The sequence below is a fragment of the Hyla sarda genome, chromosome 10, assembly GCF_029499605.1.
Source record: "Hyla sarda isolate aHylSar1 chromosome 10, aHylSar1.hap1, whole genome shotgun sequence".
Lineage (NCBI taxonomy): Eukaryota > Metazoa > Chordata > Amphibia > Anura > Hylidae > Hyla > Hyla sarda.
The window spans coordinates 122,298,734-122,324,908 of record NC_079198.1 but is presented as its reverse complement, the minus strand read 5'-3'; the positions used below and the strand labels follow the sequence as shown (position 1 = coordinate 122,324,908).

The window sequence follows — 26,175 nt, the reverse complement described above, 5'->3', positions numbered from 1 at the left end:
CAGGAGGTCATCTATCGGAGAAGAGACAGGAGGCCACCATACACAGGAGGTCATCTATCGGAGGAGAGACGGGAGGCCACCGTACACGAGAGGTCAGCAGTCGGGGTAGAGATGACAGGCCACCATACACAGGTCAGCTAGTCTGGCTGACAATTATCTATGGCCAATTTATGGCACCTACATGGGACATAGACGGTGTATATCTTGTGACTGCCTTCCATGTCCCTTTTAGGCTGCTCAGATTAGATTACTAAATTCTATTAGGAAGGAGGAGAATCTTGTGTGATACATTGTAGTCGCTGTGATAGGAGATCTACTATTCAGAGTGAAACAGATGCGAAATGTGCGCAGGGATCTAATGCATTCTTGGCAGCAACGTCTAGCAACACCTTGGAGACACAACTAAGGCCAGGCCGCATGTCTCCTCTCCATTAATAATCTGAGCTGTTTACTGAGCAATCATTGCCGGCTTGGTAAACAGCAGTAGAGTCAATGGCTGCTAATCCGCTCCCTGCCTGGCGACTGCTGATGTTGTCACTGCTGCCGTGATCAGGAACGCTCTCGATTCCAGCTCCTCAGGTAAGCGCGTCTTTCCCTTTTCTGCTTACTATAGTAACCAGCTCTCAGGGTCTCTCTAGAGTCTTATCTCTACCATATTGACTTTTTTTTAGGAACACAGCGGAGATGTTCATCACGGTCTTTTATGGAGGTAAGTAGGAATAGGGCGGGTCTCAGAGGGTTTGTATCAAATGTCTAACCAAGTGTTTCCCAACCAGTGTGCCTCCAGCTGTTGCCACACTTCAACTTCCAGCATGCACAGACAGCCGTAGGATAACACGTAACGGATCCGCATCATATTTTATACTGCTAATCCGCCAGTGAACCAACCCATATTGTGCCTCCAGCTGTTGCCGAAACCCACCACCTGCCCCCCTCGCACCCCCCCTGGCCTGCCCGCAGCGGCTATCCTCTGCTCCAAGCAGCCACACTGGGGACCTGTGGGTCGCTGAGTGCACTGGCGGAGCAGCCGTGATGTTTGAGTACACTGCACATGCAGCTATACCGCGATGTCTGAGTGCACTCAGCGACCTGCAGGCCCCCAGTGTGGCAGCTCGAAGGGGCGGATTGCCGCAGGGCGAGCGGGGGCAGGTTGGTTTTCGGCAACAGGTGGAGGCACAATATGGGTTGGGTCACCAGCAGATCCGTGTGACCCTACCCTAAATAGGATTATATGATTCAGGGTGTAGTATAATCCCTCTTTCGTGTCTATTACCTTGCAGTGTATGAATTTCCCAACCAGTGTGCTTCCAGCTGTTGCCGCCATAGGTACCAGCCCACAAATGTCTAATTGCAAATACAGGCCTGTTTATTGAGCAGTTGGTGTAATGGGCTTCATTTTACTGTTAGTTTAGAATCCAGGTATTGTATGGAGGGAAGGTTTGCGATTCTCCCATTACAGTCAGGATGATAGGAACCACATTCAGATTAGTAAATAAATGCAATCATATGATTTGCCATTTTGAGTAACTTTCCATCTTCTCTGCATACATTAACTCCCAGATTTCCTCCGCAGACGGGGAAGAGATGTTGTTTAACATCAATTGTAAAGTTCAGCTCCTTCTGGAAAGTATCAAGAACTTGTGTCACTATGAAAATGAAGGTAAGGAGGAAAGGTAGGCAGGGAGCATTATAATGGTGTGGTGGCCCAGTACGGGATGGGGTTTCCCCGTACTTCTCCTGCCCTGTCAGGCCAAGCCTCTTCATGTCCCCAGGGTCCCTTTATGTATTATCCCCTGTGTATATACTTTGTGATATTAATAATGTACCGTTTCTTTAATTGTTATACTATGTAATTGTTACCCAGGAGGCACTAGTGACCAGGTGACCCCCCCCCCCCCAAGTGACCTATGGGCTCCTTGCACAGCCCCCTCTTAATTCCTGAGGTCCAGTGCAGTCATTTCAGTGTCTGTGTTAGAGCATTGAAGGCCTCAAGCCTAAAGTCTGCAGCCACCTGTCAATTGCAAGTAAGCCAAAGTCATCTAATTGTCAGTCATCAAGTCAAGTCTACTGTTTAGTCACCATGGCCTGCACCAAAGTCTGTCTAACTACTGCAAGTCCCAGCAAGCCTGCGAGGCCCCCTGTGTAACTGGTCTCCCCCTTGGGATATTGGTTGTACTGTATAGACTGTGTCATCTGTCTACCCTCAGCAAAGCTACCGTTTGTCCGTAACTTGCCGTCAGTGTCTTCATTGCCCCACGTACCTAGCCCAGGACCAGCGGTATTACCTTCGGGTGGTTAAGGTCAAACCACGCCCTGGCGTCATGACAAGAAGGGGTTTTAATTTATTTAATCATTATTTCTTTTTTAATTTTACTTTCTTTCCCTTTCTCTCCTCCTACTTCATCTCTACAGTGTTTCTCCTTTATATATATATATATATATATATATATATTGTCACGATCCCGGCTGGTAGGAGGTGGATCCTCTGTGCCAGAGAGGGATTGGCGAGGATCGTGCTAGTGGACCGGTTCTAAGTCACTACTGGTTTTCACCAGAGCCCGCCGCAAAGCGGGATGGTCTTGCTGCGGCGGTAGTGACCAGGTCGTATCCACTAGCAACGGCTCAACCTCTCTGACTGCTGAAGATAGGCGCGGTACAAGGGAGTAGACAGAAGCAAGGTCGGACGTAGCAGAAGGTCGGGGGCAGGCGGCAAGGTTCGTAGTCAGGGTGGATAGCAGAAGTTCTGGTACACAGGCTTTGGACACACAAAACGCTTTCACTGGCACAAGGCAACAAGATCCGGCAAGGGAGTGCATGGGAGGAGATCAGATATAGTCTGGGAGCAGGTGGGAGCCAATTAAGCTAATTGGGCCAGGCACCAATCATTGGTGCACTGGCCCTTTAAGTCTCAGGGAGCTGGCGCGCGCGCGCCCTAGAGAGCGGAGCCGCGCGCGTCAGCACATGACAGCAGGGGACGGGAACGGGTAAGTGACCTGGGATGCGATTCGCGAGCGGGCGCGTCCCGCTGTGCGAATCGCATCCCCGACGGCCATGACAGTGCAGCGCTCCCGGTCAGCGGGACCGACCGGGGCGCTGCGGAGAGAGAGACGCCGTACGCGCTCCGGGGAGGAGCGGGGACCCGGAGCGCTAGGCGTAACAGTACCCCCCCCCCCCTTAGGTCTCCCCTTCTCTTTGTCCGGTAACTGCCTCCCCAGGGATGAGGACACCGGGAAAGGATGGAGGGATTCCTCAACGGCAGGCAGTACAGCAGGAGTGGGAATGGGGAGGGAGGGCAGAGGGCGAGGCCTGGCACGGGGCAGTGTGACACCAGGACGAGGGCCATGAGGAGGCACCGAGGCTTGCCTGACTGGACTGGGAGGGGGGGAGAGGCACTTCTTAAGGCGGGCAGAGTCCATAACGACCTTAGGGAGACCGGATACAGGAGGAACCACAGGGTCACGGCAGGGAGTACTGGGAACCGGTATAAGGCAGTCCTTGAAGCAAGAGGTACCCCAGCTCTTGATCTCCCCTGTGGACCAATCCAGGGTTGGGGAATGGTGTTGAAGCCAGGGTAGTCCAAGGAGAATTTCAGAAGTGCAATTGGAGAGGACCAAAAACTCAATTTTCTCATGATGAGGTCCGATGCACATTAGGAGGGGCTCCGTGCGGAAACGCACGGTGCAATCCAACCTGGCTCCGTTGACCGCGGAAATGTGGAGTGGCTTGACAAGACGGGTCACCGGGATGCGGAATTTATTCACCAAGGACCCCCGAATAAAATTCCCAGAGGCACCAGAGTCCAGGCAGGCCACGGCTGAGAGGGAAGAGCTGGCTGAAGGAGAAATCCGTACAGGCACCGTGAGACGTGGAGAAGCCGACTTAGCATCAAGAGACGCCACACCCACGAGAGCTGGGTGCGAGCGTGCGTTTCCCAGACGTGGAGGACGGATAGGGCAATCCACCAAAAAATGTTCGGTACTGGCACAGTACAGACAAAGATTCTCTTCCTTACGGCGATTCCTCTCTTCCAGGGTCAGGCGAGACCGATCCACTTGCATGGCCTCCTCGGCGGGAGGCCTAGGCGCAGATTGCAATGGAGACTGTGGGAGAGGTGTCCAGAGATCTAAGTCTTTTTCCTGGCGGAGCTCTTGATGCCTCTCAGAAAAACGCATGTCAATGCGAGTGGCTAGATGAATGAGTTCATGCAGGTTAGCAGGAGTATCTCGTGCGGCCAGAACATCTTTAATGTTGCTGGATAGGCCTTTTTTAAAGGTCGCGCAGAGGGCCTCATTATTCCAGGAAAGTTCAGAAGCAAGAGTACGGAATTGTACGGCATACTCGCCAACGGAAGAATTACCCTGGACCAGGTTCAGCAGGGCAGTCTCAGCAGAAGAGGCTCGGGCAGGTTCCTCAAAGACACTTCGAATTTCCGAGAAGAAGGAGTGTACAGAGGCAGTGACGGGGTCATTGCGGTCCCAGAGCGGTGTGGCCCATGACAGAGCTTTCCCAGACAGAAGGCTGACTACGAAAGCCACCTTAGACCTTTCAGTAGGAAACTGATCCGACATCATCTCCAAGTGCAGGGAACATTGCGAAAGAAAGCCACGGCAAAACTTAGAGTCCCCATTAAATTTGTCCGGCAAGGACAGGCGGAGGCTAGGAGTGGCCACTCGCTGCGGAAGAGGTGCAGGAGCTGGCGGAGGAGATGGTTGCTGCAGCTGTAGCTGAGACTGAAATTGCTGTAGCTGTGACTGGAGCTGCTGTAGCTGCGACTGGAGTTGCTGTGTCATGGTGGTCAAGTACGACAGCTGGTGATCTTGTTGGGCAATCTGTCGGGCTTGCTGGGCGACCAGTGTGGGGAGGTCGGCGACAACTGGCAGAGGAACTTCAGCGGGATCCATGGCCGGATCTACTGTCACGATCCCGGCTGGTAGGAGGTGGATCCTCTGTGCCAGAGAGGGATTGGCGAGGACCGTGCTAGTGGACCGGTTCTAAGTCACTACTGGTTTTCACCAGAGCCCGCCGCAAAGCGGGATGGTCTTGCTGCGGCGGTAGTGACCAGGTCGTATCCACTAGCAACGGCTCAACCTCTCTGACTGCTGAAGATAGGCGCGGTACAAGGGAGTAGACAGAAGCAAGGTCGGACGTAGCAGAAGGTCGGGGGCAGGCGGCAAGGTTCGTAGTCAGGGTGGATAGCAGAAGTTCTGGTACACAGGCTTTGGACACACAAAACGCTTTCACTGGCACAAGGCAACAAGATCCGGCAAGGGAGTGCATGGGAGGAGATCAGATATAGTCTGGGAGCAGGTGGGAGCCAATTAAGCTAATTGGGCCAGGCACCAATCATTGGTGCACTGGCCCTTTAAGTCTCAGGGAGCTGGCGCGCGCGCGCCCTAGAGAGCGGAGCCGCGCGCGCCAGCACATGACAGCAGGGGACGGGAACGGGTAAGTGACCTGGGATGCGATTCGCGAGCAGGCGCGTCCCGCTGTGCGAATCGCATCCCCGACGGCCATGACAGTGCAGCGCTCCCGGTCAGCGGGACCGACCGGGGCGCTGCGGAGAGAGAGACGCCGTACGCGCTCCGGGGAGGAGCGGGGACCCGGAGCGCTAGGCGTAACATATATATATATATATATATGGGGCTGCAAATGTTGCTTTATATATTTCAAAGTACTCTTTAAATAAACAGTTATACAAAAAAGAAGGGGTTCATAACATCTGCCCCTTGGGTTATAACATCTACCCTGCACCTCACACCCCAACACCACAATGGCTTATCATACAGTATGATGTAGCATATTCCTGTCTGTAAATGTTTTATTGTTTCACTTTGCTTTATGATGTGTGCAGGAATGTTAGTGTAGCATGTGGTATAATGCATACAGTAAGGAGACCCATGCTGTATTTTGTACTGTTGCGCTTTGTACGGTAATTGTATTCATTTGTTGTGTCCTGCTTCCTAGCCTCCACTGCATTGTAGTATGTTTCTAATAGTTGATTGCTAATAAAGTTATTTGATAGAATGTATATATATATATATATATATATATATATATATATATATATATATATATATACAGTCATGGCTTTAAATGTTGACACCCCTGAAATTGTTCAAGAAAATGAAGTATTTTTCACAGAGAAGTAACACATGTTTTGCTATACACGTTTATTCTCTGTGTGTATTGGAACTAAAACCAAAAACAGGAGGGAAAAAAGCAAATTGGACATAATGTCACCAAACTCCAAAAATGGTCTGGAAAAAATTATTGGCACCCTTAACTTAATATTTGGTTCCACACTCTTTGGAAAAAAATAACTGAAATCAGTCACTTCCTATAACCATCAATAAGCTTCTTACACCTCTCAGCCGGAATGTTGGACCACTCTTCCTTTGCAAACTGCTCCAGGTCTCTCCTATTGGGAGGTGCCTTTTCCCAATAGCAATTTTAAGATCTCTCCACAGGTGATCAATGGGATTTAGATCTGGACTCATTGCTTTTTTATGTCTCTGTGTCAGCAGTGGGGTCCTCCTGGGTCTCCTGTCATACCGTTTCATTTCATTTAAATGTCGATAGTTCGCCCTGATGCTGATGCTCCCTAAACCTTCAATACAGCTTGAATATCTTTGGAACTTGTTTGGGGCTGCTTATCCACCATACGAACTATCCTGCGTTGACACCGTTCATCAATTTTTCTCTTCCGTCTATGCCCACGGAAATTAGATACAGTGCCATGGGTTGCAAACTTCTTGATAATGTTGCGCACTGTGGACAAAGGCAAATCTAGATATCTGGAGATGGACTTGTAACCTTGAGATTGTTGATATATTACAACAATTTTGTAATTTTATCAAGACAGTTCTCTTCTCCTCCTGTTGTCCATGGTTAGTGTGGCAAACACAGACACACAATGCAAAGACTAAGTGAACTTCTCTCCTTTTTATCTGCTTTCAGGTGTGATTTTTATATTGCCCACACCTGTTACTTGCCCCAGGTGAGTTTAAAGGAGCATCACATGGTTGAAACAATCTTATTTTTCCACAATTTAGAAAGGGGGCCAAAAATTGTGACATTATGTCATAATTTGCTTTTTTTCCTCCCTTTTTTGGTTTAGTTCCAATACACACAAAGGGAATAAACATGTGTATAGCAAAACATGTGTTACTGCAATCCTTTTCTGTGAGAAATGCTTCATTTTCTAGAAAAAAAAATATATATGATAGTTAAATTATACTTTGTGATACATCCCCTATAGTTACGCTCCTGGCTACAGTTTGGGAAACACCTACTGTATGCCATGATTCAGGACTTTATGTTTATTATAACTTCTATTATTTATATTGTCAGGACTGTGAATAGTAATGGTTTACTTGTGCATTTCAGGGGATATAGATCTTGCAGATGAGAGTGGACAGGTGAAGAACCTTCTGGAGAACCAGCTGCGCTATGCCAATGAGCTGCTTGGAGAGAGGGAGACCTGTGTCCTCCTCGCTGTGACCAGTAAGTCATCCCGGATTGACACCCATCTAAATTTTACTATACGGAACAGAACAATCTACTGGTGTCTCTGTTTTGCACCAATGATTGGCCTAGGCCCATCTTTAAAAGGACAGGATCAACAAATATTATTGTACATTTTATAAACCAACGATATGTTGTAGTCTGTGTATGAGGATTTGTCAAAATTTTTCCCAACTCTTCCCTGAATTGAGCTATAAGTTGTGTCTGGAATTTTAGATGGGATGTGACATCACCAGCGAACCCAGACAACTTCTCCTGTAAATTCTGTGACATCACCAGCGAACCCAGACAACTTCTCCTGTAAATTCTGTGACATCACCAGCGAACCCAGACAACTTCTCCTGTAAATTCTGTGACATCACCAGCCCACTCACATTCTGTGATGTCCCTGTCCACTAAAATAACTCCTCCTCCACATTCTATCACATTTCCAGCCCTTCCAGATAACTCCTCCTCTACATTCTATGATGTCACCAGCCCTCCCAGATAACCCCTCCTCCACATTCTATGATCTTACCAGCCATCCCTAGATAACTCCTCCTCTACATTCTATGATGTCACCAGCCCTCCCAGACAACTCCTCCTTCACATTCTATGATGTCACCAGCCCTCCCAGACAACTCCTCCTCCACATTCTATGATGTCACCAGCCCTCCCAGATAACCCCTCCTCCACATTCTATGATCTTACCAGCCATCCCTAGATAACTCCTTTACATTCTCTGACATCACCAGCAGGTAATTCTTCTTTCACATTCTGTGATATAGCCAGCTTTACAAATAACCTATGCCCCACATTCTGACATCATCAGCCCTCCCTTGGGCGGTCTCTTCCACATTCTGACATCATCAGCCCTCCCTAGGGGGGGGGGTCTCTTCCACATTCTGACATCATCAGCCCTCCCTAGGGCGGTCTTTTCCACATTCTGACATCATCAGCCCTCCCTAGGGGGGGTCTCTTCCACATTCTGACATCATCAGCCCTCCCTAGGGCGGTCTCTTCCACATTCTGACATCATCAGCCCTCCCTAGGGTGGTCTCTTCCACATTCTGACATCATCAGCCCTCCCTAGGGGGGGGGTCTCTTCCACATTCTGACATCATCAGCCCTCCCTAGGGCGGTCTCTTCCACATTCTGACATCATCAGCCCTCCCTAGAGGGGGTCTCTTCCACATTCTGACATCATCAGCCCTCCCTAGGGTGGTCTCTTCCACATTCTGACATCATCAGCCCTCCCTAGGGTGGTCTCTTCCACATTCTGACATCATCAGCCCTCCCTAGGGGGGGGGGTCTCTTCCACATTCTGACATCATCAGCCCTCCCTAGGGCGGTCTCTTCCACATTCTGACATCATCAGCCCTCCCTAGAGGGGGTCTCTTCCACATTCTGACATCATCAGCCCTCCCTAGGGCGGTCTCTTCCACATTCTGACATCATCAGCCCTCCCAGGGAAAGTCCTCTTCCACATCCCGGGATATCACCAGCCCTCTCCGATAACCCCTTCTCCACATTCTGACATCGCTGGCCCTTCCAAATAACCCCTCTTGCACATTTAGGGACATGACCAGCCCTCCCAGATAACCCGTCCTCTACAATCCGCCATCTCAGAAGTCTTCCCAGATAATGTGATATCACCAGACTTTGTTCTTTTCCAGATTACTCCCCTTACACTATTCTGTGTCTGCTAATATAGAAGCCTGTTTTCATTCCTCTGTCTACTAGTAATATGGAATATGAATGCTTTATACGTTGTCCCTTCTCCATAGGGTCCTCGGAGTCCTCAGATGTCATATTTACCCCATTACTAAATGATGATACCATTGTGAATGCCAAATTTCTAGGTAAGACTAAGCCTTGTAAACATCATGTAACAGGTATATTTTTGGGGTAAAAAAGTGCAATCCCTGCAGCTATTGCCTGTATGTCTCTATGTGTAGTCCAAGTACAGTAAGTGAGGGCAGGACAAGCAGGGATCTGGGCAGGCTGCTGGCTTGTCAATCAATCATGTGTGAGCCCGTAGTAAGTCACAGAGCCCTGCAAGTCCTGCCCTCACTTCCTGTATTTGGACTCCTCATAGAGACACACAGGCAGTAGCTGCAGGGATAAATATAAATATTTTTTAACCAATGTATATTACGAATATATATATATACAGTGGTCCCTCAACATACGATGGTAATCCGTTCCAAATGGACCATCGTTTGTTGAAACCATCGTATGTTGAGGGATCCGTGCAATGTAAAGTATAGGACAGTGGTCTACAACCTGCGGACCTCCAGATGTTGCAAAACTACAACACCCAGCATGCCCGGACAGCCAACGGCTGTCCGGGCATGCTGGGAGTTGTAGTTTTGCAACATTTTCAGGTCCGCAGGTTGAAGACCACTGGTATTGGAGGTTATACTCACGTGTCCCCGCCGCTCCGGACCATCACCGCTCGTCACCGCTGCTCTGGATGTCGCCTTCCATCGCTGTCGCCGCGTCCCCGGGGTGTCCCTGACGCTCCGGCAAGGCCTCTGCTTCCCCGGCATCCTCGCTCTCCGTCACCGCCATCACGTGGCTATGCACGCCGCTCCTATTGGATGACGGGACGGCGCGCAGCGACGTGATGACGACGATGGAGAGCGCCGACGATGCAGGGGATCCCGAAGAGGACGCGCCGGAGCCCCCGAGGACAGGTAAGTGATCGTCAGCGGACCACACAGGGCAACTGAAGCAGTTTGTGCTGCCGGATAGCCATTTATGTGATGGCCCCGACATACAAAAGCATCGTATGTTGATGCTGCCTTCAACATGCGATGGCCTCTGAGAGACCATCGTATGTTGAAATGATCGTATGTCGGGGCCATCGTAGGTCGAGGGGTCACTGTAATGGTATTATCTACATTATATAAAAAGTTTTTGTTGATGACAGGTACACTTTAAAAGAACACTAAAACTTAAAGCGGTTCTCCGGTGCTTAAACATCGTTTTCCCTATCCAAAGGATAGGGGGATAAGATGCCTGATCGCGGGAGTCCCGCAGCTGGGGACCCCCGGGATCATGCACGCGGCACCCCGTTTGTAATCAGTCCCCGGAGCGTGTTCGCTCAGGGTCTGATTATGGTCAACCGCAGCGTGACGTCACACGCCGCCGGCCCTGCGGTCGCCGGTAATCAGTCCCAGAGCGAACACGCTCCGGGGACTGATTACAAACGGGGTGCCGCGTGCATGATCCCAGGGGTCCCCAGCTGCGGGACTCCTGCGATCAGGCAATCTTATCCCCTATCCTTTGGATAGGGGATAAGATGTGTAAGCACCGGAGAACCCCTTTAAGTTGCCCATAGACCTTGTATTAGGGTCTATTCACACGTACAGTATTCTGTGCAGATCTGATGTGCAGGATTTGAAGATGTGCTTAGTCATTTAGTTTACATTGAACCCGGCAGCATCAAATCTTGCCCATCAAATCTGCACAGAATACTGTACGTGTAAGTACAACATTAGAGTTGACAAAACCACCGCCATCAGCTGGTCTGGCCGCCTATCTAAGGCTGGGTTCACACTACGTTTTCTCCCATACGGGAGCGCATACGGCAGGGGGGAGCTAAAAGCTCGCACTCCCGTATGTCACCGTATGCGCTCCCGTATGTCATTCATTTCAATGAGCCGACCGGAGTGAAACGTTCGGTCCGGTCGGCTCATTTTTGCGCCGTATGCGCTTTTACAACCGGACCTAAAACTGTGGTCAACTTCCGCTTCTGCTGCAGCCTGTTGAAAAATTAGGAACATTTCTAATATTTTTCTTTCAGACTTGCTCTTCTTTTTATCAGGCATCAGTTGTTAGGCCCATTCTTAGCTCAGACCTTACAGATATCTGTTATACTGACTATATACATCACCATGTAGCTGATATTAAAGTGTACTTGTACTTTCAAAAGATTTTTAAAAACTTGCATGAATTTGTTAGATGAACCCTCCAGAGTGGTGACAAGGGGATTTAAATGCCCTCACTGCCATTATTGAACCCCTGACAGCCCCCAACATGGGGCACAGCAGTTTCCCATTCTCTCTTTTTCAGGCAGCAGGACCAGAGCTGGGCTGTTTGCCAGCAGTACACACACAGGGACTTCCTTACCCTTACTTGTTTGGTCGATCACAGCCCAGCATATACTTCTCTCTGCTATCCCATGACACGGTGCTGATGAAAGGCATCGGACTGAAAGGGCTGATACTGTGCTGGAGGATAATTCACACAGTACAATACTATAGATGACATGTGGAGGGAGATGCACTGGGTTTGCAAGGTACTATGTGAGAAAAAAGGAATGAAACAGTAGCAGCACAGCAAAAAGGGGTTAGGTTAAGCTGAAATTTACTGAAATGCAGTTGAATATAATAATGATGAGACTAAATGCATGGGGGGAGGGGGTTACATTCAGGAGGCAGCACTGTGTACATACAATAGGATATACTATCACTTTACGATCAACGGGGTCCGACTTTAGGCACTTGCCAATTGTGAGACTGAAGGGGGCTGCAGTGTTTCATCCCTTCGATTTTTTTGCTGCACTGCACTGCTTCTCCCCCCTTACAGGGCAAAAACAGTGAAACAGACACAGCCCTACAGCAGCACAACATTGCCTTCATTCTCACAATTTAGAGGGGTACCAGAGGGTATATTCCCATGATCGTAAAGTGAGGCCATATCCTAGTGATACACCATCATTTTATGAAATGGAAATACCCCTTTAGGGGCTTTAAAGGGGCATTCCAGAGGAAAACAAATGATTTCAATTCAACAGATTTTTAAATTACTTCTATTTAAAAATCTTAATCCTTCCAGCACTTATTAGCTGCTGTATACTCCATAGGAAGTTGTGTAGTTCTTTCCAGTCTGACCACAGTGCTTTCTGCTGACACCTCTGTGCATCTCCAGAACTGTTTAGAGAAGGAGAAAATCCCCATAGCAAACCTTTCCTGCTCCGGAGTTCCTGACATGGACAAAGGTGTCAGCAGAGAGCACTGTGGTCAGAATGGAAAGAACTACACAACTTCTTCTAGAGCATACAGCAGCTTATAAGTACTGGAAGGATTAAGATTTTTAAATAGAAGTAATTTACAAAGCTGTATAACTTTCCGGCATCAGTTGATCAGCATCTTTTATTTTTTATTTTTTTTTACCTCCGGAATACCCCTTTTAATTGTATGCTGCAATGAGAACAGGAATGTTACCGTTTGCTGACTAGCAGAGACCTCATAAATGGTGATGGATTAAAGGGGTACTCTGGTGGAAAACTTTTTTTTAAATCAACTGGTGCCAGAAAGATAAAAAGATTTGTAAGTTAATTCTATTAAAAAATCTTAATCCTTCCAGTACTTTTTAGGGGCTGTATACTACAGAAGAAATGCTTTTCTTTTTGTATTTCTCTTCTGTTACGACCACAGTGCTCTCTGCAGACCTCTGCTGTCCATTTTAGGAACTGTCCAGAGCAGTATGTGTTTGCTATGGGGATTTTCCTTCTTTGGACAGTTCCTAAAATGGACAGCAGAGGTCTGCAGAGAGCACTGTGGTCGTGACATCAGAGAAATCCAAAAAGGAAAGCATTTCTTCTGTAGTGTATAGCCCCTAAAAAGTACTGGAAGGATTAAGATTTTTTAATAGAAGTAATTTACAAATCTGTTTAACTTTCTGGCACCAGTTGATTTAAAAAATAAAAAAATAAAAAATGTTTTCCACGGGAGTACCCCTTTAAAGTGCAAAGAGTCTTAAAAAGTTGCCTAACTTTTCCTTATCCGATAACCTTCATTACATAGAACCAGTAACCATTCTATTCGCTGTGTATGAGGCTCGATGTAGAAAAACCTGTAAAATTCTGCAATCGAGAACCAGCTGATGGCAGCTTGTAGGAGGACGGACCCATAGAAGGTGCCATAAGTCAGGAATAAACAGGGGCGCGGGCTGAGAAATGTCACATTAAAGTGTTGATTCAGTGACTTCACTGCGTGTGTGTGTAAAGTTCCGTCACGGAAAGATGCCAGAAGTGAGGGGCACAGGTTGTGTACATCCATGAGAAGTATGAGGATAGCAGGTGCTTATCCCCGAGCCAACTAGGGCATCTATGATCTGCGGGCGACGAGGGACCTGTCTGCTCTAGTATAAGTATTATTATGTATGGATTATGACCCCCCCTATCCAGGAGAAAACAGGATTATACAGGGTTTGACCTCACTTCCCCTAGATAACTTACTGCATATGCCAGTTTTTGCCAATCAGCGTGCCTCCAGCTGTTGCAAAACTACAACTCCCAGCATGCCCGGACAGCCGTTGGCTGTCCGGGCATGCTGGGTGTTGTAGTTTTGCAACATCTGGAGGTCCGCAGGTTGTAGACCACTTTCCTATACTTTACACTGCACGGATCCCTCAACATACGATGGTTTCAACAAACGATGGTCCATTTGGAACGGATTACCATCGCATGCTGGGAGTTGTAGTTTTGCAAACAGCTGGAGGATCCCTGGTTGGGAAACACTCCTCTATACATTGAATTTTGTATCTTTTATGACAACAGAATTTCTTTTATTGACTTTCTCCTTTACCGACAGCAAGTGAAATAAGTTATTTTATTAATAATTTTATATATATATATATATATATATATAAAATAAGAAATAAGAAATAAAAAAAACACGTCTTAATTTCTAAAAAAAAAAAAAAAAATACTTCCAAAGGTTCTATTGACATGAAATTCTCACCAGATGTTGATAACAACCTAAATAAGCCATTAATACATACAAAGAAACCAAAGCAAATGAGCTCAGAAATTAGGTTATGTGTAACAATGTGAGATGATACAGGGAAAAAGTATTGAACATTACTGATATTTATTTAATATATTATACAAAAGTCTTTGTTGGTTATGAAAGCTTCAAGACGCCTCTTGTAGGGAGAAACTAGTGGCATGCATTGTTCTGGGGGGGGGGTTGGCCCATTCTTCTACACAAACAGTCTTCAAATCTTGAGGGTTCCGTGGGCCTGTTCTATGAGTCATGATCTTCCATTGGCCAGGCCATTCTGGCAGCTTTACTGTATACTTGGAACACCACAAGACCGGTCGTTCTGGAGATGTTCTAGTTTATTTGGCCTGTGTCAAAGCAGCTCCACATGCAATGACTCTTTTATACACAACAGCTAATCTAAATAAGGAGGGAAAAAATTTAAAAAAAAGGGGTAATTGGCGCTCAAAAATTACGTAAATCGGGACTCAAAGAGTGCTAGTATAAATTACTACAATATACTACAAGGCCACAGCAACAAAGGTGAAAGACTCCAAATAAGGTGCAAAGAGCTGTTGTCTTTTATTGGTTCCCCATATGCAACGTTTCGCTACATAGTTAGCCTTTATCAAGCATGAAACGTTCCATATGGGGAACCAATAAAAGACAACAGCTCTTTGCACCTTATTTGGAGTCTTTCACCTTTGTTGCTGTGGCCTTAAAACTATATTGTTTGGATGTTGAAGTGGCCCTCCTGCTGACCTCGTGCACGGTGAATGGATCCAGTGCTGTCCTCTGCTGCTTTTGAGTATAAATTACTATTTATTAATAACAAGAATAGATTTAAAAAAAAAAAAAAAAACAGCACATTCAAGTGAGCCACAGGGCCCTTGTGACCCACCTCAAGTAGTGTTGCAAATAATTTTAATAAGTACTCCATGTAAAACAATGACTCCCCTTCCGGGTTGCTAATTAGATAAAATTGTCAGTGCTATAGTTTGTACAAGATCTGATATAGATTTCTGGACATTAATCTCACAGACACTCAACCAACTTCTATTTGTAGGGAAAGATTATATAGTCTGAATAGTGGCATCAGTATGGTTGCTGATGGGAAACTGGTCACTGGAAAGTCTATCTAACAGTCTATTAGATAGCAAATTCAGGGTCACAATATATAAATAATGCTGGACGCGCTTCTGGGGGTCACAATATATTAATAATGCTGGAGGCGTTTCTCGGGGTCACAATATATTAATAATTCTGGACGTGTTTCAGGAAACGCGTCCAGCATTATTAATATAATGTAAGCATGAGTTTGCTACCTAATAGACTGTAATGTCCCAGTACAGGACATGGTCCTGTACTACCCTTAGGCCCTGTCAGGTTGAGACCCTAAGTGACCTGGAGGCTCCCCTGCAGGGTCTCCCCCTGTTGTTTCCTGAATGTTGTGTATACTGCTTTAATGTATGGACAGGATCCTAATGTATAGATAGAGCAGAGGACCTGTGAGAGGTTGTCTCAAGGACCTGTAAGTCTGTCACAGCTTGACCAATGGGCTTTAGTCCAGCCCCCCCCCCCCCCCCACTATATAAAGGGGCGGCCATTAGAATTCACTCTCTTCTCTTTCTTTACTGAGAACTAGCCAGTGCAGATGTCTCAGTGCAAGTGACCAGCTACCTGAAGGCCACAAAGCTACAGTCATTCCAGTAAGTCAAATGTCTATGTCTGCTGTCACTACAAGTAGTCAAGTCCTGCACATAGTCAAGCCTCAAGATAATTGTCTCAAGTTTATTACAAGTATAATTGGTCCCAGCAAGCTGCGAGGTCCTTCTGTGTTCCTGGCCACCTCTCTGGGAATCTGGCCTTAGCTGTGAAGATAATTCCATCTGTCTTAAACTCATTAAAGCCTCCGTTAAACCATAACTGGTCGTGGACTCTCCTTTCCTTAACTAGCCATTGGAATAGCGGAGATACCGTTCGTGTGGTTTCCAGTACCGAAAACCACTCTGGCGTCACAAACACAAGGGGTTAATAACATCTTGCCCCCGGGGTTAATACCATTTGACCCCACCACCTACACAGCTACACCCGTGGTCCCGCCATACACCGGTGGTCCACCACAAGACTATTTGAACTTGTGCCTATCCAGTTACCAGCTTCCCACCAGCAACCACGAGGACGCCACTATTCACTGTAAAAATATCTGCCCAGCATCCCCGCATATACCTCTGCCAGCTATCTCCGCAAGCACTCTCCGCAAGCACTTACTGATTTATAGCAGAAGCATACATCCTCTTACTGCCACGCGCGCATTCACCCAGTGCCGACTATTTGTTGCAGTTTTGCTAAACAGACTTTATAATCTTTCCCTACAAATAGAAGTTGGTTGAAGAAGTGTCTGTGAGATATATGTCTATAAGCAGAGGGCATGTCCTGGGAAGAAAAGTGTGGGAACTCACCCAAGATTTCCACTCAAGGGCTGGTCCTGCAGGACTCCTGCTAATGGGAATGGTGTTCCAGCGGTGGAAAAAGTGCAGGAACTCCGTTTCCATGTGTTCCTGCAGGATTTAAAGGAGATGTCCGAAGTGGGCCATCGCTGCGGCCGGTGATAGGCTGAAGTGCTGGTGTGATGCCCCGGGCTAAGGGAAGTAGGAAGTAGACAGCTCGGGCGACCAATCAGTTGTTGCGGAGCTCCGGTGGAATGTAGGAAGGTAAGTGAAAGTTAATTTTCTCTTTTTTTTTGCAGCCCGGGCAGGATGGAATAGGAATAGTCCGCACCAGACATCTCCTTTAGGGTTACTTTGCCGTAAACATCTTATCCCCTATCCAAAGGATGGGGGTTAAGATATAAGATCTCGGGGACCCCCAAGATCTCTGCTGCGACACCCCTGCCGTTTGGTGCACAGATCGAACTCTGCTCCATGCCACGATGACTGGCGATGCTGGCCACCACGCCCCTTCCATTCACGTCTATGGGAGAAGACATGACTGCTATGTACTAGCTGTCACGCCTCCCCCCATAGACATGAATGGAGGGGGCATGGCGTGATGTCACAAACGCGGAAGCTGCAAGCTTCTGTGTTCCCGACGCCGCCACTGGCACGGAGATAGTGGGGGGTCCCCAGTAGCGGGACACCCACGACCTAACATCTTATCCCCTCTCCTTTGGATAGGGGATGAGATGTTTATAGTGGAGTACCCCTTTAAGCTCTGTCTATAAGTCTACATCAGATCTTGTACAAACTATTGGACGGACAGTTTTATCTAATTAGAAAACCAGAAGGGGAGTCATTGTTTTACATTGAGTGCCTCTTAAAATTACCAAAGCACCACTTGAGGTGGGTCACAAGGGCCCTGTGGCTCTCTTGAGTGTGCTATTGTATGTATTTACCATTTTTATCTATTCTTGTTTTTGATAAATAATAATTTATACTGATACTATTTAAGTCCTGATTTCCATTAACCAACGGCTGTCCGGGCATGCTGGGAGTTGTAGTTTTGCAACATCTGGAGGTCCGCAGGTTGAAGACCACTATTGGGTTCAAAATCTTTATTTTTTTAGATTTTGCACCTATAAATTGGGTGCGTCTTATACGCCGGTGCGTCCTATAGGGCGAAAAATACAGTATACAACAGCATACAGCAGTGGATAAGTACTGGAAGGATAAAGATTTTTAAATAGAAGTCATTTACAAATCTGTATAACTTTATGGCACCAGTTGATAAAAAAAAAATGTTTTCCATTGGAGTACCCCTTTAATAATACAATCCACTTCCTTTCCAGTCTATGCTCTTACTTATGTTTTCTTACTACAGCAAAGTTGGGAAATTGGGGAGACTCCAAAGACCCCAGTCGTAAGCTGAAATCCAAAAAGTCTAACAGAAAAGGCACTGTGGTGATTTCCACCCCTCCTGAAGGTAAATAATAGCAGGTGGAAGTTGGGGGATTACTATAGTGTGAAGAATCCCCTCCCCCTACAATTTTATTTGGAAAACTTGGTGGTTGAGTACGCTGATCTTATTGGGGTCAGGGTGTCACTATCTGGACAGACAGTGATGTTATAAAATATTTGGGATAGTCTCCGAATGGGGAACTGAAGAGATTTGATCAACTTGAACTTCAATATTCTCCACCACTCTTAAAGGGGTATTCCAGGAAAAAAACATATATATATATATATATATATATATATATATATATATATATATATATATCAACTGGCTCCAGAAAGTTAAACAGATTTGTAAATTACTTCTATAAAAAAATCTTAATCCTTTCAGTACTTATGAGCTTCTGAAGTTAAGGTTGTTCTTTTCTGTCTAAGTGCTCTCTGATGACACGTGTCTCGGGAACCGCCCAGTTTAGAAGAGGTTTTCTATGGGGATTTGCCTCTAAACTGGGTGGTTCCCGAGACATGTGTCATCAGAGAGGACTTAAACAGAAAAGAACAAGCTTAACTTCAGAAGCTCATAAGTACTGAAAGGATTAAGATTTTTTTAATAGAAGTAATTTACAAATCTGTTTAACTTTCTGGAGCCAATTGATACATATAGATATATATATAAAAAAGTTTTTTCCTGGAATACCCCTTTAATTCTTTACGTATATGTAACTCTGATAATCTGAATTTCTTGTGGATGATGGATAATATAGCAGTGCTTTTTATTTTTTTCTGTTGCTAATACAAGGTCACTCATGGATGAGGGAAGGGTTGTTTTAATTGTTGAAAAGTCAATAAAAAATCACTTGATAAAAAAAAAGAAAAAATGAAAAATCAATAATACAGTGAAACCAATACTGGTCACAGTATCTAAAGCAGTTGCGGTGCTTGTATTGACTCATCAGATCACCCCAGCACGATTGCAGGGGTCCGATGAGTTAAAAAGGCAGCTAGGGCTTTGCTAACCTCCTCCATGCCAATACGGGGATCTTCTTGTACGGTCTGCCCACAGAGGCAGGCTGTACAAGTAGATCACCGATACTACTGATCAGTGCTATGCTAATGCATAGCACAGAACAGTAATAATAATCAACAGATTGCTATAAATATGTAAATGTTAAATGTGAATGTAAAAATGTAATATAAATAGTTAGAAAAATGTGAATAAGCCCCTCTCCCAATAAAAATTGAAATCATACCTCTTTACAATTTTACAAAAAAAAGGTAAAAAAAACACTTTTGGTATGTAAAAAAAACATATATCAACTGGTATTGCTGCATGTGTAAATGTCTAAACTTAATAAATTATAATGTTTATGATCCCTTATGGAAAACAACGTAAATGTAGGAAAAAAAAAAAAAAGTCTAGAATTGCAGATTTTTGGAAACATTGCATCATCATTTTTTTATTTTTATAAAAAGTGACCAAAAAAGTCAAATATACACCAAAGAACTGATAACAACTACAGATCATGTCTTTAAAAAAAATGATCTCTCATACAGCCCTGTATATGGGAAAATAAAAAGGTTATGGAGGGGTCAGAATAGGAGAATTTTAAACATACCGTATTTTTCGCGTATAAGACGCTTCGGCATATAAGACGCACCCAATATTTAAGGGGGAAAATCTAGAAACCAATTTCTGAACCAAATACAATGTAAAGTATAGGACAGTGATCTTCAACCTGCGGACCTCCAGATGTTGCAAAACTACAACTCCCAGCATGCCCGGACAGCTAACGGCTGTCCGGGCATGCTGGGAGTTGTAGTTTTGCAACATCTGGAGGTCCGCAGGTTGAAGACCACTGTATAGGAGGTAGTACTCACGTGTCCCTGCCGCTCCGGACCCGTCACCTCTGCCCTGGAAGTCGCCCTCCATCGCTGTTGCCGCGTCCTCGGGTGTCCCCATCGCTCTGGAACATCTCTGCTGCCCGGGATCCTCACTCTCCGTCGCCGCCATCATGTCGCTACGCACGCGACTACGCGTGATGACAATGAAAGAGACCGCCGACCATGCAGGGGATCCCAGCACGGAGCAGTCATTCGCCGATCGGACACCGAGAAGGCAGGTAATGTCCCTCCCGGTGTCCTGTAAGCTGTTTGGGATGCCGCAATTTCACCGCGGCGGTCCCGAACAGCCCGACTGAGCAGCCGGGATAGTTTCACTTTCGCTTCAGACGCGGCGGTCAGCTTTGCTCGCCGCGTCTGAAGGGTTAATACAGGGCATCACCGCGATCGGTGATGTCCCGTATTAGCCGCGAGTCCCGGCCGTTGATGGCCGACGGGACCGCCGTGATATGACAGGGTTTTAATGTGTATTTGCCGTATAAGATGCACCAACTTACCCCCCGCCCCAGTTTTGGGGAAGAAAAAGTGCGTCTTATACGGCGAAAAATACGGTACTTATTTTGTAAAAAAAAAAAAAAATAGTAAAGTAATAGATACGCATGTGATCATGGGTATCATTTTAATCGTATTTACCCCCGGAATAAAAAATAACCTGTCCGTTTTAACGTAAAAATACACTGCGTAAAAATGAAAATTGGCTGTGTCCTCAAGGGGTTAAAGACATATTTATTTATTTTATTTATTTATTTTTCTTTTTGTTTCGGAAGTGACAGGAAAGCCGAGCCCTTCCGTCCGGAAACGTTCAGTGAAACCTTGAGGAGGGAGCGCACAGCCGGGGGTCTGCTGGGATCCTTACCTGCCTTTATTGCACTGGGACGTTTTCTTTCGTCAAATATATTTTACATTTCTGGCAGATCTTGTGTCATTACTTTCCAGAGCGATCACATCTTTTCACCCGAAGTATTTAGAAGACAATTCATGGTGTCGGGCATAAATGTTGCTTTTCCTGCGCCTGCAGGCTAAAAATGCTGATTCCAGACTGGGAGTAGTAGTAGTAGTGACTGGTCTCAATCAGTGACTGTCTGAGCAGGTATTTTCTGCAGGGTAGACACAGCAGTGACCTCGAGCCATCAGTACAGGAGCGGCAGCAGCAGATCAGGGCGGATGAGTATGGTTTCTTTTTTATTTTTAAAGGGGTACTCTGGCGCTTAGGATAGGGGATAAGATGCCTGATCGCGGTGGTCCCGCCGCTGGGGACCCCCGTGGTCTTGCACGCTGCACCCCGTTAAAATCAGTCACCGGAGCATGTTCGCTCCGGGTCTGATGACTGTCGATCACGGGGCCGGAGCATTGTGACGTCACGGCTCCGCCCCTGTGCGATGTCACGCTCCGCCCCCTCAATGCAAGCCTATGGGAGGGGGCGTGACAGCTGTCACGCCCCCTCCCATACGCTTGCATTAAGGGGGCGGAGACGTGATGTCACAATGCTCCGGCCCCGTGATCGACAGTTATCAGACCTGGAGCGAACACGCTCTGGGGACTGATTTTAACGGGGTGCAGCGTGCAAGACCACGGGGGTCCCCAGTGGCGGGACCCCCGGGATCAGGCATCTTATCCCCTATCCTTTGGATAGGGGATAAGATGTCTAAGCGCCGGAGTACCCCTTTAAAGCTGCCTAATTCTAAAGGTGCACACTGGAATACCCCTTTAATAATGAACATTGGGGGGGGAGAGATTGAACAAAACCTGTGCAGACGAAAAACTGACCAGTTGCCCATAGCAACCAATCAGATCGCCTCTTTTATTTTTATAAAGGCTTCTGAAAAACGAAAGAAGCAGTTTGGTTGCTATGGGCAACTGGTCGACTTTTCTTCTGCACAGGTTTTGATAAATCTCCTGCATTGTGTCTATTTTAGTCTTTGAGATCCAGTTGTGGGGCCTTTCAAAACACTATAGGACTCCTCCACCAATCATATTGGGGGAGATTTATCAAAACCTGTGCAGAGGAAGAGTGGTGCAGTTGCCCATAGCAACCAATCAGATTGCTTCTTTCATTTTCCACAGGCCTCTAAAGAGGCCTGTGGAAAATGAAAGAAGCAATCTGATTGGTTGCTATGGGCAACTGCACCACTCTTCCTCTGCACAGGTTTTGATAAATCTCCCCCATTGTTATTAATTCAGATTATATAAAGATACAGACTCAGTTGGGGAAGTCGTAGGGTCCCAGATGCAATAAACTATTATGGAAAAATGGTGACCCGATATTAGGGTAACATACTTAGGCTAAGTTCACACATCTGTTGTCCTTCGACCTCTTCAGGTCTCTTTTTTCTTTTTTTTTCTGGATCTATAATAAATGTGTTTTTTTTATGAGAAGCTGGTGACTGGAATCAACCCTTTATCCTTGGATTTATATAAACCACACCACCTTTGCAGACCCATTTGTGGGAGTACCCTGGCAAAATCGGGACTGCTGGTAAACAAAAATAATGAGGGAGATTTATCAAAACCTGTGCAGAGGAAAAGTTGCTGAGTTGCCCATAGCAACCAATCAGATTTCTTCTTTCATTTTGCAGAAGCCTTGTTAAAAAATGAAAGAAGCGATCTGATTGGTTGCTATGGGCAACTGGGCAACATTTCCTTCCCACAGGTTTTGATAAATCTCCCCCTATGTCCTAAAAAAAAGTAATGGAACCGCCCTCACCTGGTGTCCAAAGGAGCAGCTAATCCTGGTACAGGTAAAGAGTACAGAACGTGTAATGCCTACCTATACTGTAGGGGGCGCTACCAGACACCAGTCAGTGCATGCACTTCAGTAATACAGGTAAAGAGTAGTACAGAACATGTAATACCTCCCTGTACTGTATGGGGCGCTACCAGACACCAGTCACTGCATACACTTCAGTAATACAGGTAAAGAGTAGTACAGAACATGTAATACCTCCCTGTACTGTAGGGGGCGCTACCAAACACCAGTCAGTGCATGCACTTCAGTAATACAGGTAAAGAGTAGTACAGAACATGTAATACCTCCCTGTACTGTAGGGGGCGCTACCAGACACCAGTCAGTGCATGCACTTCAGTAATACAAATAAAGAGTAGTACAGAACATGTAGTGCCTCTCTGTATTGTAGGGGGTGCTACCAAACACCAGTCAGTGCATACACTTCAGTAATACAGATAAAGAGTAGTACAGAACATGTAATACCTCCCTGTACTGTAGGGGGCGCTACCAGACAGGAATTCAGTGCATGCACTTCAAGAATACAGGTAAAGAGTATAGAACATGTAATACCTCCCTGTACTGTAGGGGGCGCTACCAGACACCAGTCAGTGCATGCACTTCAGTAATACAAATAAAGAGTAGTACAGAACATGTAATACCTCCCTGTACTGTATGGGGCGCTACCAGACACCAGTCACTGCATACACTTCAGTAATACAGGTAAAGAGTAGTACAGAACATGTAATACCTCCCTGTACTGTAGGGGGCGCTACCAAACACCAGTCAGTGCATGCACTTCAGTAATACAGGTAAAGAGTAGTACAGAACATGTAATACCTCCCTGTACTGTAGGGGGCGCTACCAGACACCAGTCAGTGCATGCACTTCAGTAATACAAATAAAGAGTAGTACAGAACATGTAGTGCCTCTCTGTATTGTAGGGGGTGCTACCAAACACCAGTCAGTGCATACACTTCAGTAATACAGATAAAGAGTAGTACAGAACATGTAATACCTCCCTGTACTGTAGGGGGCGCTACCAGACAGGAATTCAGTGCATGCACTTCAAGAATACAGGTAAAGAGTATAGAACATGTAATACCTCCCTGTACTGTAGGGGGCGCTACCAGACAGGAATTCAGTGCATGCACTTCAGGAATACAGCGAATGCCCATTCTCATTGGTCAGTTCCCTCCAGCCATTAACACATTTCACAGATCTGTGCGATGCTGAGAGAGGAAAGAAGTTCTGCGGTGGCGCTGCCCTGTATAGCAAGCAAGGTCCGGATACGTAGTTTTCCAACGAAAAAGCGTTTATTGAGACATACATAAAGTAATCGACATGTGCAAGACGCGTTTCGAGGGGAGCCCCCTCTTTCTCAATTGCTTGTACTTGTGCTACCACAAGCTATTGAGAAAGAAGGGGCTCCCCTCGAAATGCTTCTTGCACATGTCTATTACTTTATGTATGTCTCATTGAACGCTTTTTCGTTGGAAAACTACGTATCCGGACCTTGCTTGCTATACAGGGCAGCGCCACCGCAGAACTTCTTTCCTCTCTCAGCATCGCACTCTCTCCTTGCCGACTCCCGACTGGTGACCGGCCGTTCCTGCAGGCTGCAGCCAAGGATTCCATCAAAGACCACCCTTACTAAGGGTGACACGCATAAAACCAAGATTTGCACAAGGTGAGCAAATCTGTATATCATTTCTTCGGGCCATCCGACCCCACAGAATTACGCGAGGCGCCGTCCTCCTTTTCTTTCTTTCCTTTCGCCATTTCACAGATCTGGACTGTCTGTACATTGTATGGTGAGTCTGGTTTCAAGTTACAATGGTCCAGAAAAAATCATTGTATGTTGAAAATATTGTATGCTGAGGCCATTGTAAGTTGAGGGATCATTGTATAAGAAAGATCGGTAACCTACCATCTACTCCATCTACCAGCATAGGATGCTCTGGTGGCACATAATACCTGGCACCAACCACTCTATTTAATGGCAGCGTTCTGCATATACTGGAAGTTGTAGTTTTGTAACATTTGGAGGGTCGCAGTTTGGAGACCACTGTGTTAGATCATCAGTTTATGGTTCCTGCTATGATCGGGGACATGTCGAATGCTGTGGAGAGCTGTATTTGGTCACAGGTCACCTATTTGTACATAACTATATGCAGTCTCCTCTTATCCTTCTTGTGTAGGTCACATGCCCTTTGGACCTTCTTGATGTACTTGTAGGTACACAAAACAGGAGCCAATATGACAGCCTACTTATGGCTCCTATTGACCTCAATGGATGCAACAGTCGGGTAAAAGAGCTGTGGAATTGTCACTCAGGGCATCCTCCAGGCTATGCTCTCCAAGAAACATCTAACAACCTGTAGGACATCGTGTCAGTAGAATTGATGGACGTTTCCAAGGGCAATGAATACTGCAGGACCTCTCTGATAGGTGATAATCCTGCAAGCAAAGCCATTACCACCGCTTCTGCCAAAATGACATCCAATTTATGCATTGACATGAAGCCTCTCCATCTCTGAGGTGGCAGATCCTTATCGGGATGATTGGAGTGTAATGAAAGCCTCATGTTCTCTGGCATTAATGTCCGACCTCTCTCGCAGCCTCGGGAGCTTTTCTTTCGTTTCGCAGCCAGTTAACAGTTTTGCTGTAAGCTGTTAATCCAGTTATCCCGGACACGTCAAGGAGTAAAGCGGGTAATGCCGCCTGGACAGCCGCCTATGCTTCACTGGGACTGTATGAATAAAAGATGAGTACACTCAATTCTAACCTAGTCACTCCATGGGGAAAAACAATCAACTCGATTGGTCTAATGATCGTCTTGTTCTCACCGGCCGGATTAAGGGCTAAAATTAAGTGCTAAGGGAGTTTGTGCAATAACACCCACTGAAGACTATGAAAGCCCATCCGCCACTCACAAGCAACAAGACGACTTATCCTCTTCAAAGGGGGATTATAGCAAACTGGCAGAGTGCTCGGAGTGGCCCCATCTTCTTCTTACCTAAACTTTGTGGGGGAGGAAAAGCAACAATTACGCTTTTCTCCTCATATGACAACCTCATATCCTATCCCTTCATACCCCATCCTCATATCCCAACCTAATATCCCATCATCATATACTGTCCCTCATATCCCCTCCTCATATCCCAACCTAATATCCTGTCCCTTCATACCCTGTCCTCATATCGCATGCTTATATCCCATCCTTATATCCAAACCTAATATCCTGTCCTTATATCCCATCTCTATAACCCGCCCTCATATCCTGACCTCATATCCCGTCCTCATATCCCATCTCTATAACCCATCTTCATATCCCAACCTCATATCCCGTCCTCATATCATGTCCTCATATCCCATCTCT

At 46.2% G+C, this 26,175-nt stretch overlaps 1 protein-coding gene across 2 annotated transcripts; it reads left to right on the top strand.

The window, feature by feature from the left end:
- Window positions 1–50: 50 nt before the first annotated feature.
- On the top strand, window positions 51–25,568 carry C10HXorf65 (chromosome 10 CXorf65 homolog). 2 transcript variants are annotated; one of them, XR_008848165.1, is made up of 8 exons: window positions 58–579; window positions 672–709; window positions 1,574–1,660; window positions 7,387–7,503; window positions 9,291–9,365; window positions 18,099–18,200; window positions 20,839–21,239; window positions 24,995–25,568. XR_008848165.1 is itself a non-coding variant. In XM_056541665.1 (7 exons), the coding sequence occupies exons 2-7, from the start codon at window positions 685–687 to the stop codon at window positions 25,018–25,020; spliced, it is 432 nt and encodes a 143-aa protein (XP_056397640.1). In that variant the 5' UTR covers window positions 51–579; window positions 672–684; the 3' UTR covers window positions 25,021–25,568. The 2 variants fall into 2 exon arrangements, 1 of the variants encoding a protein (XP_056397640.1); XM_056541665.1 differs by lacking the exon at window positions 20,839–21,239 and having other exon boundaries at window positions 51–579.
- The last annotated feature ends 607 nt before the right edge of the window (window positions 25,569–26,175 follow it).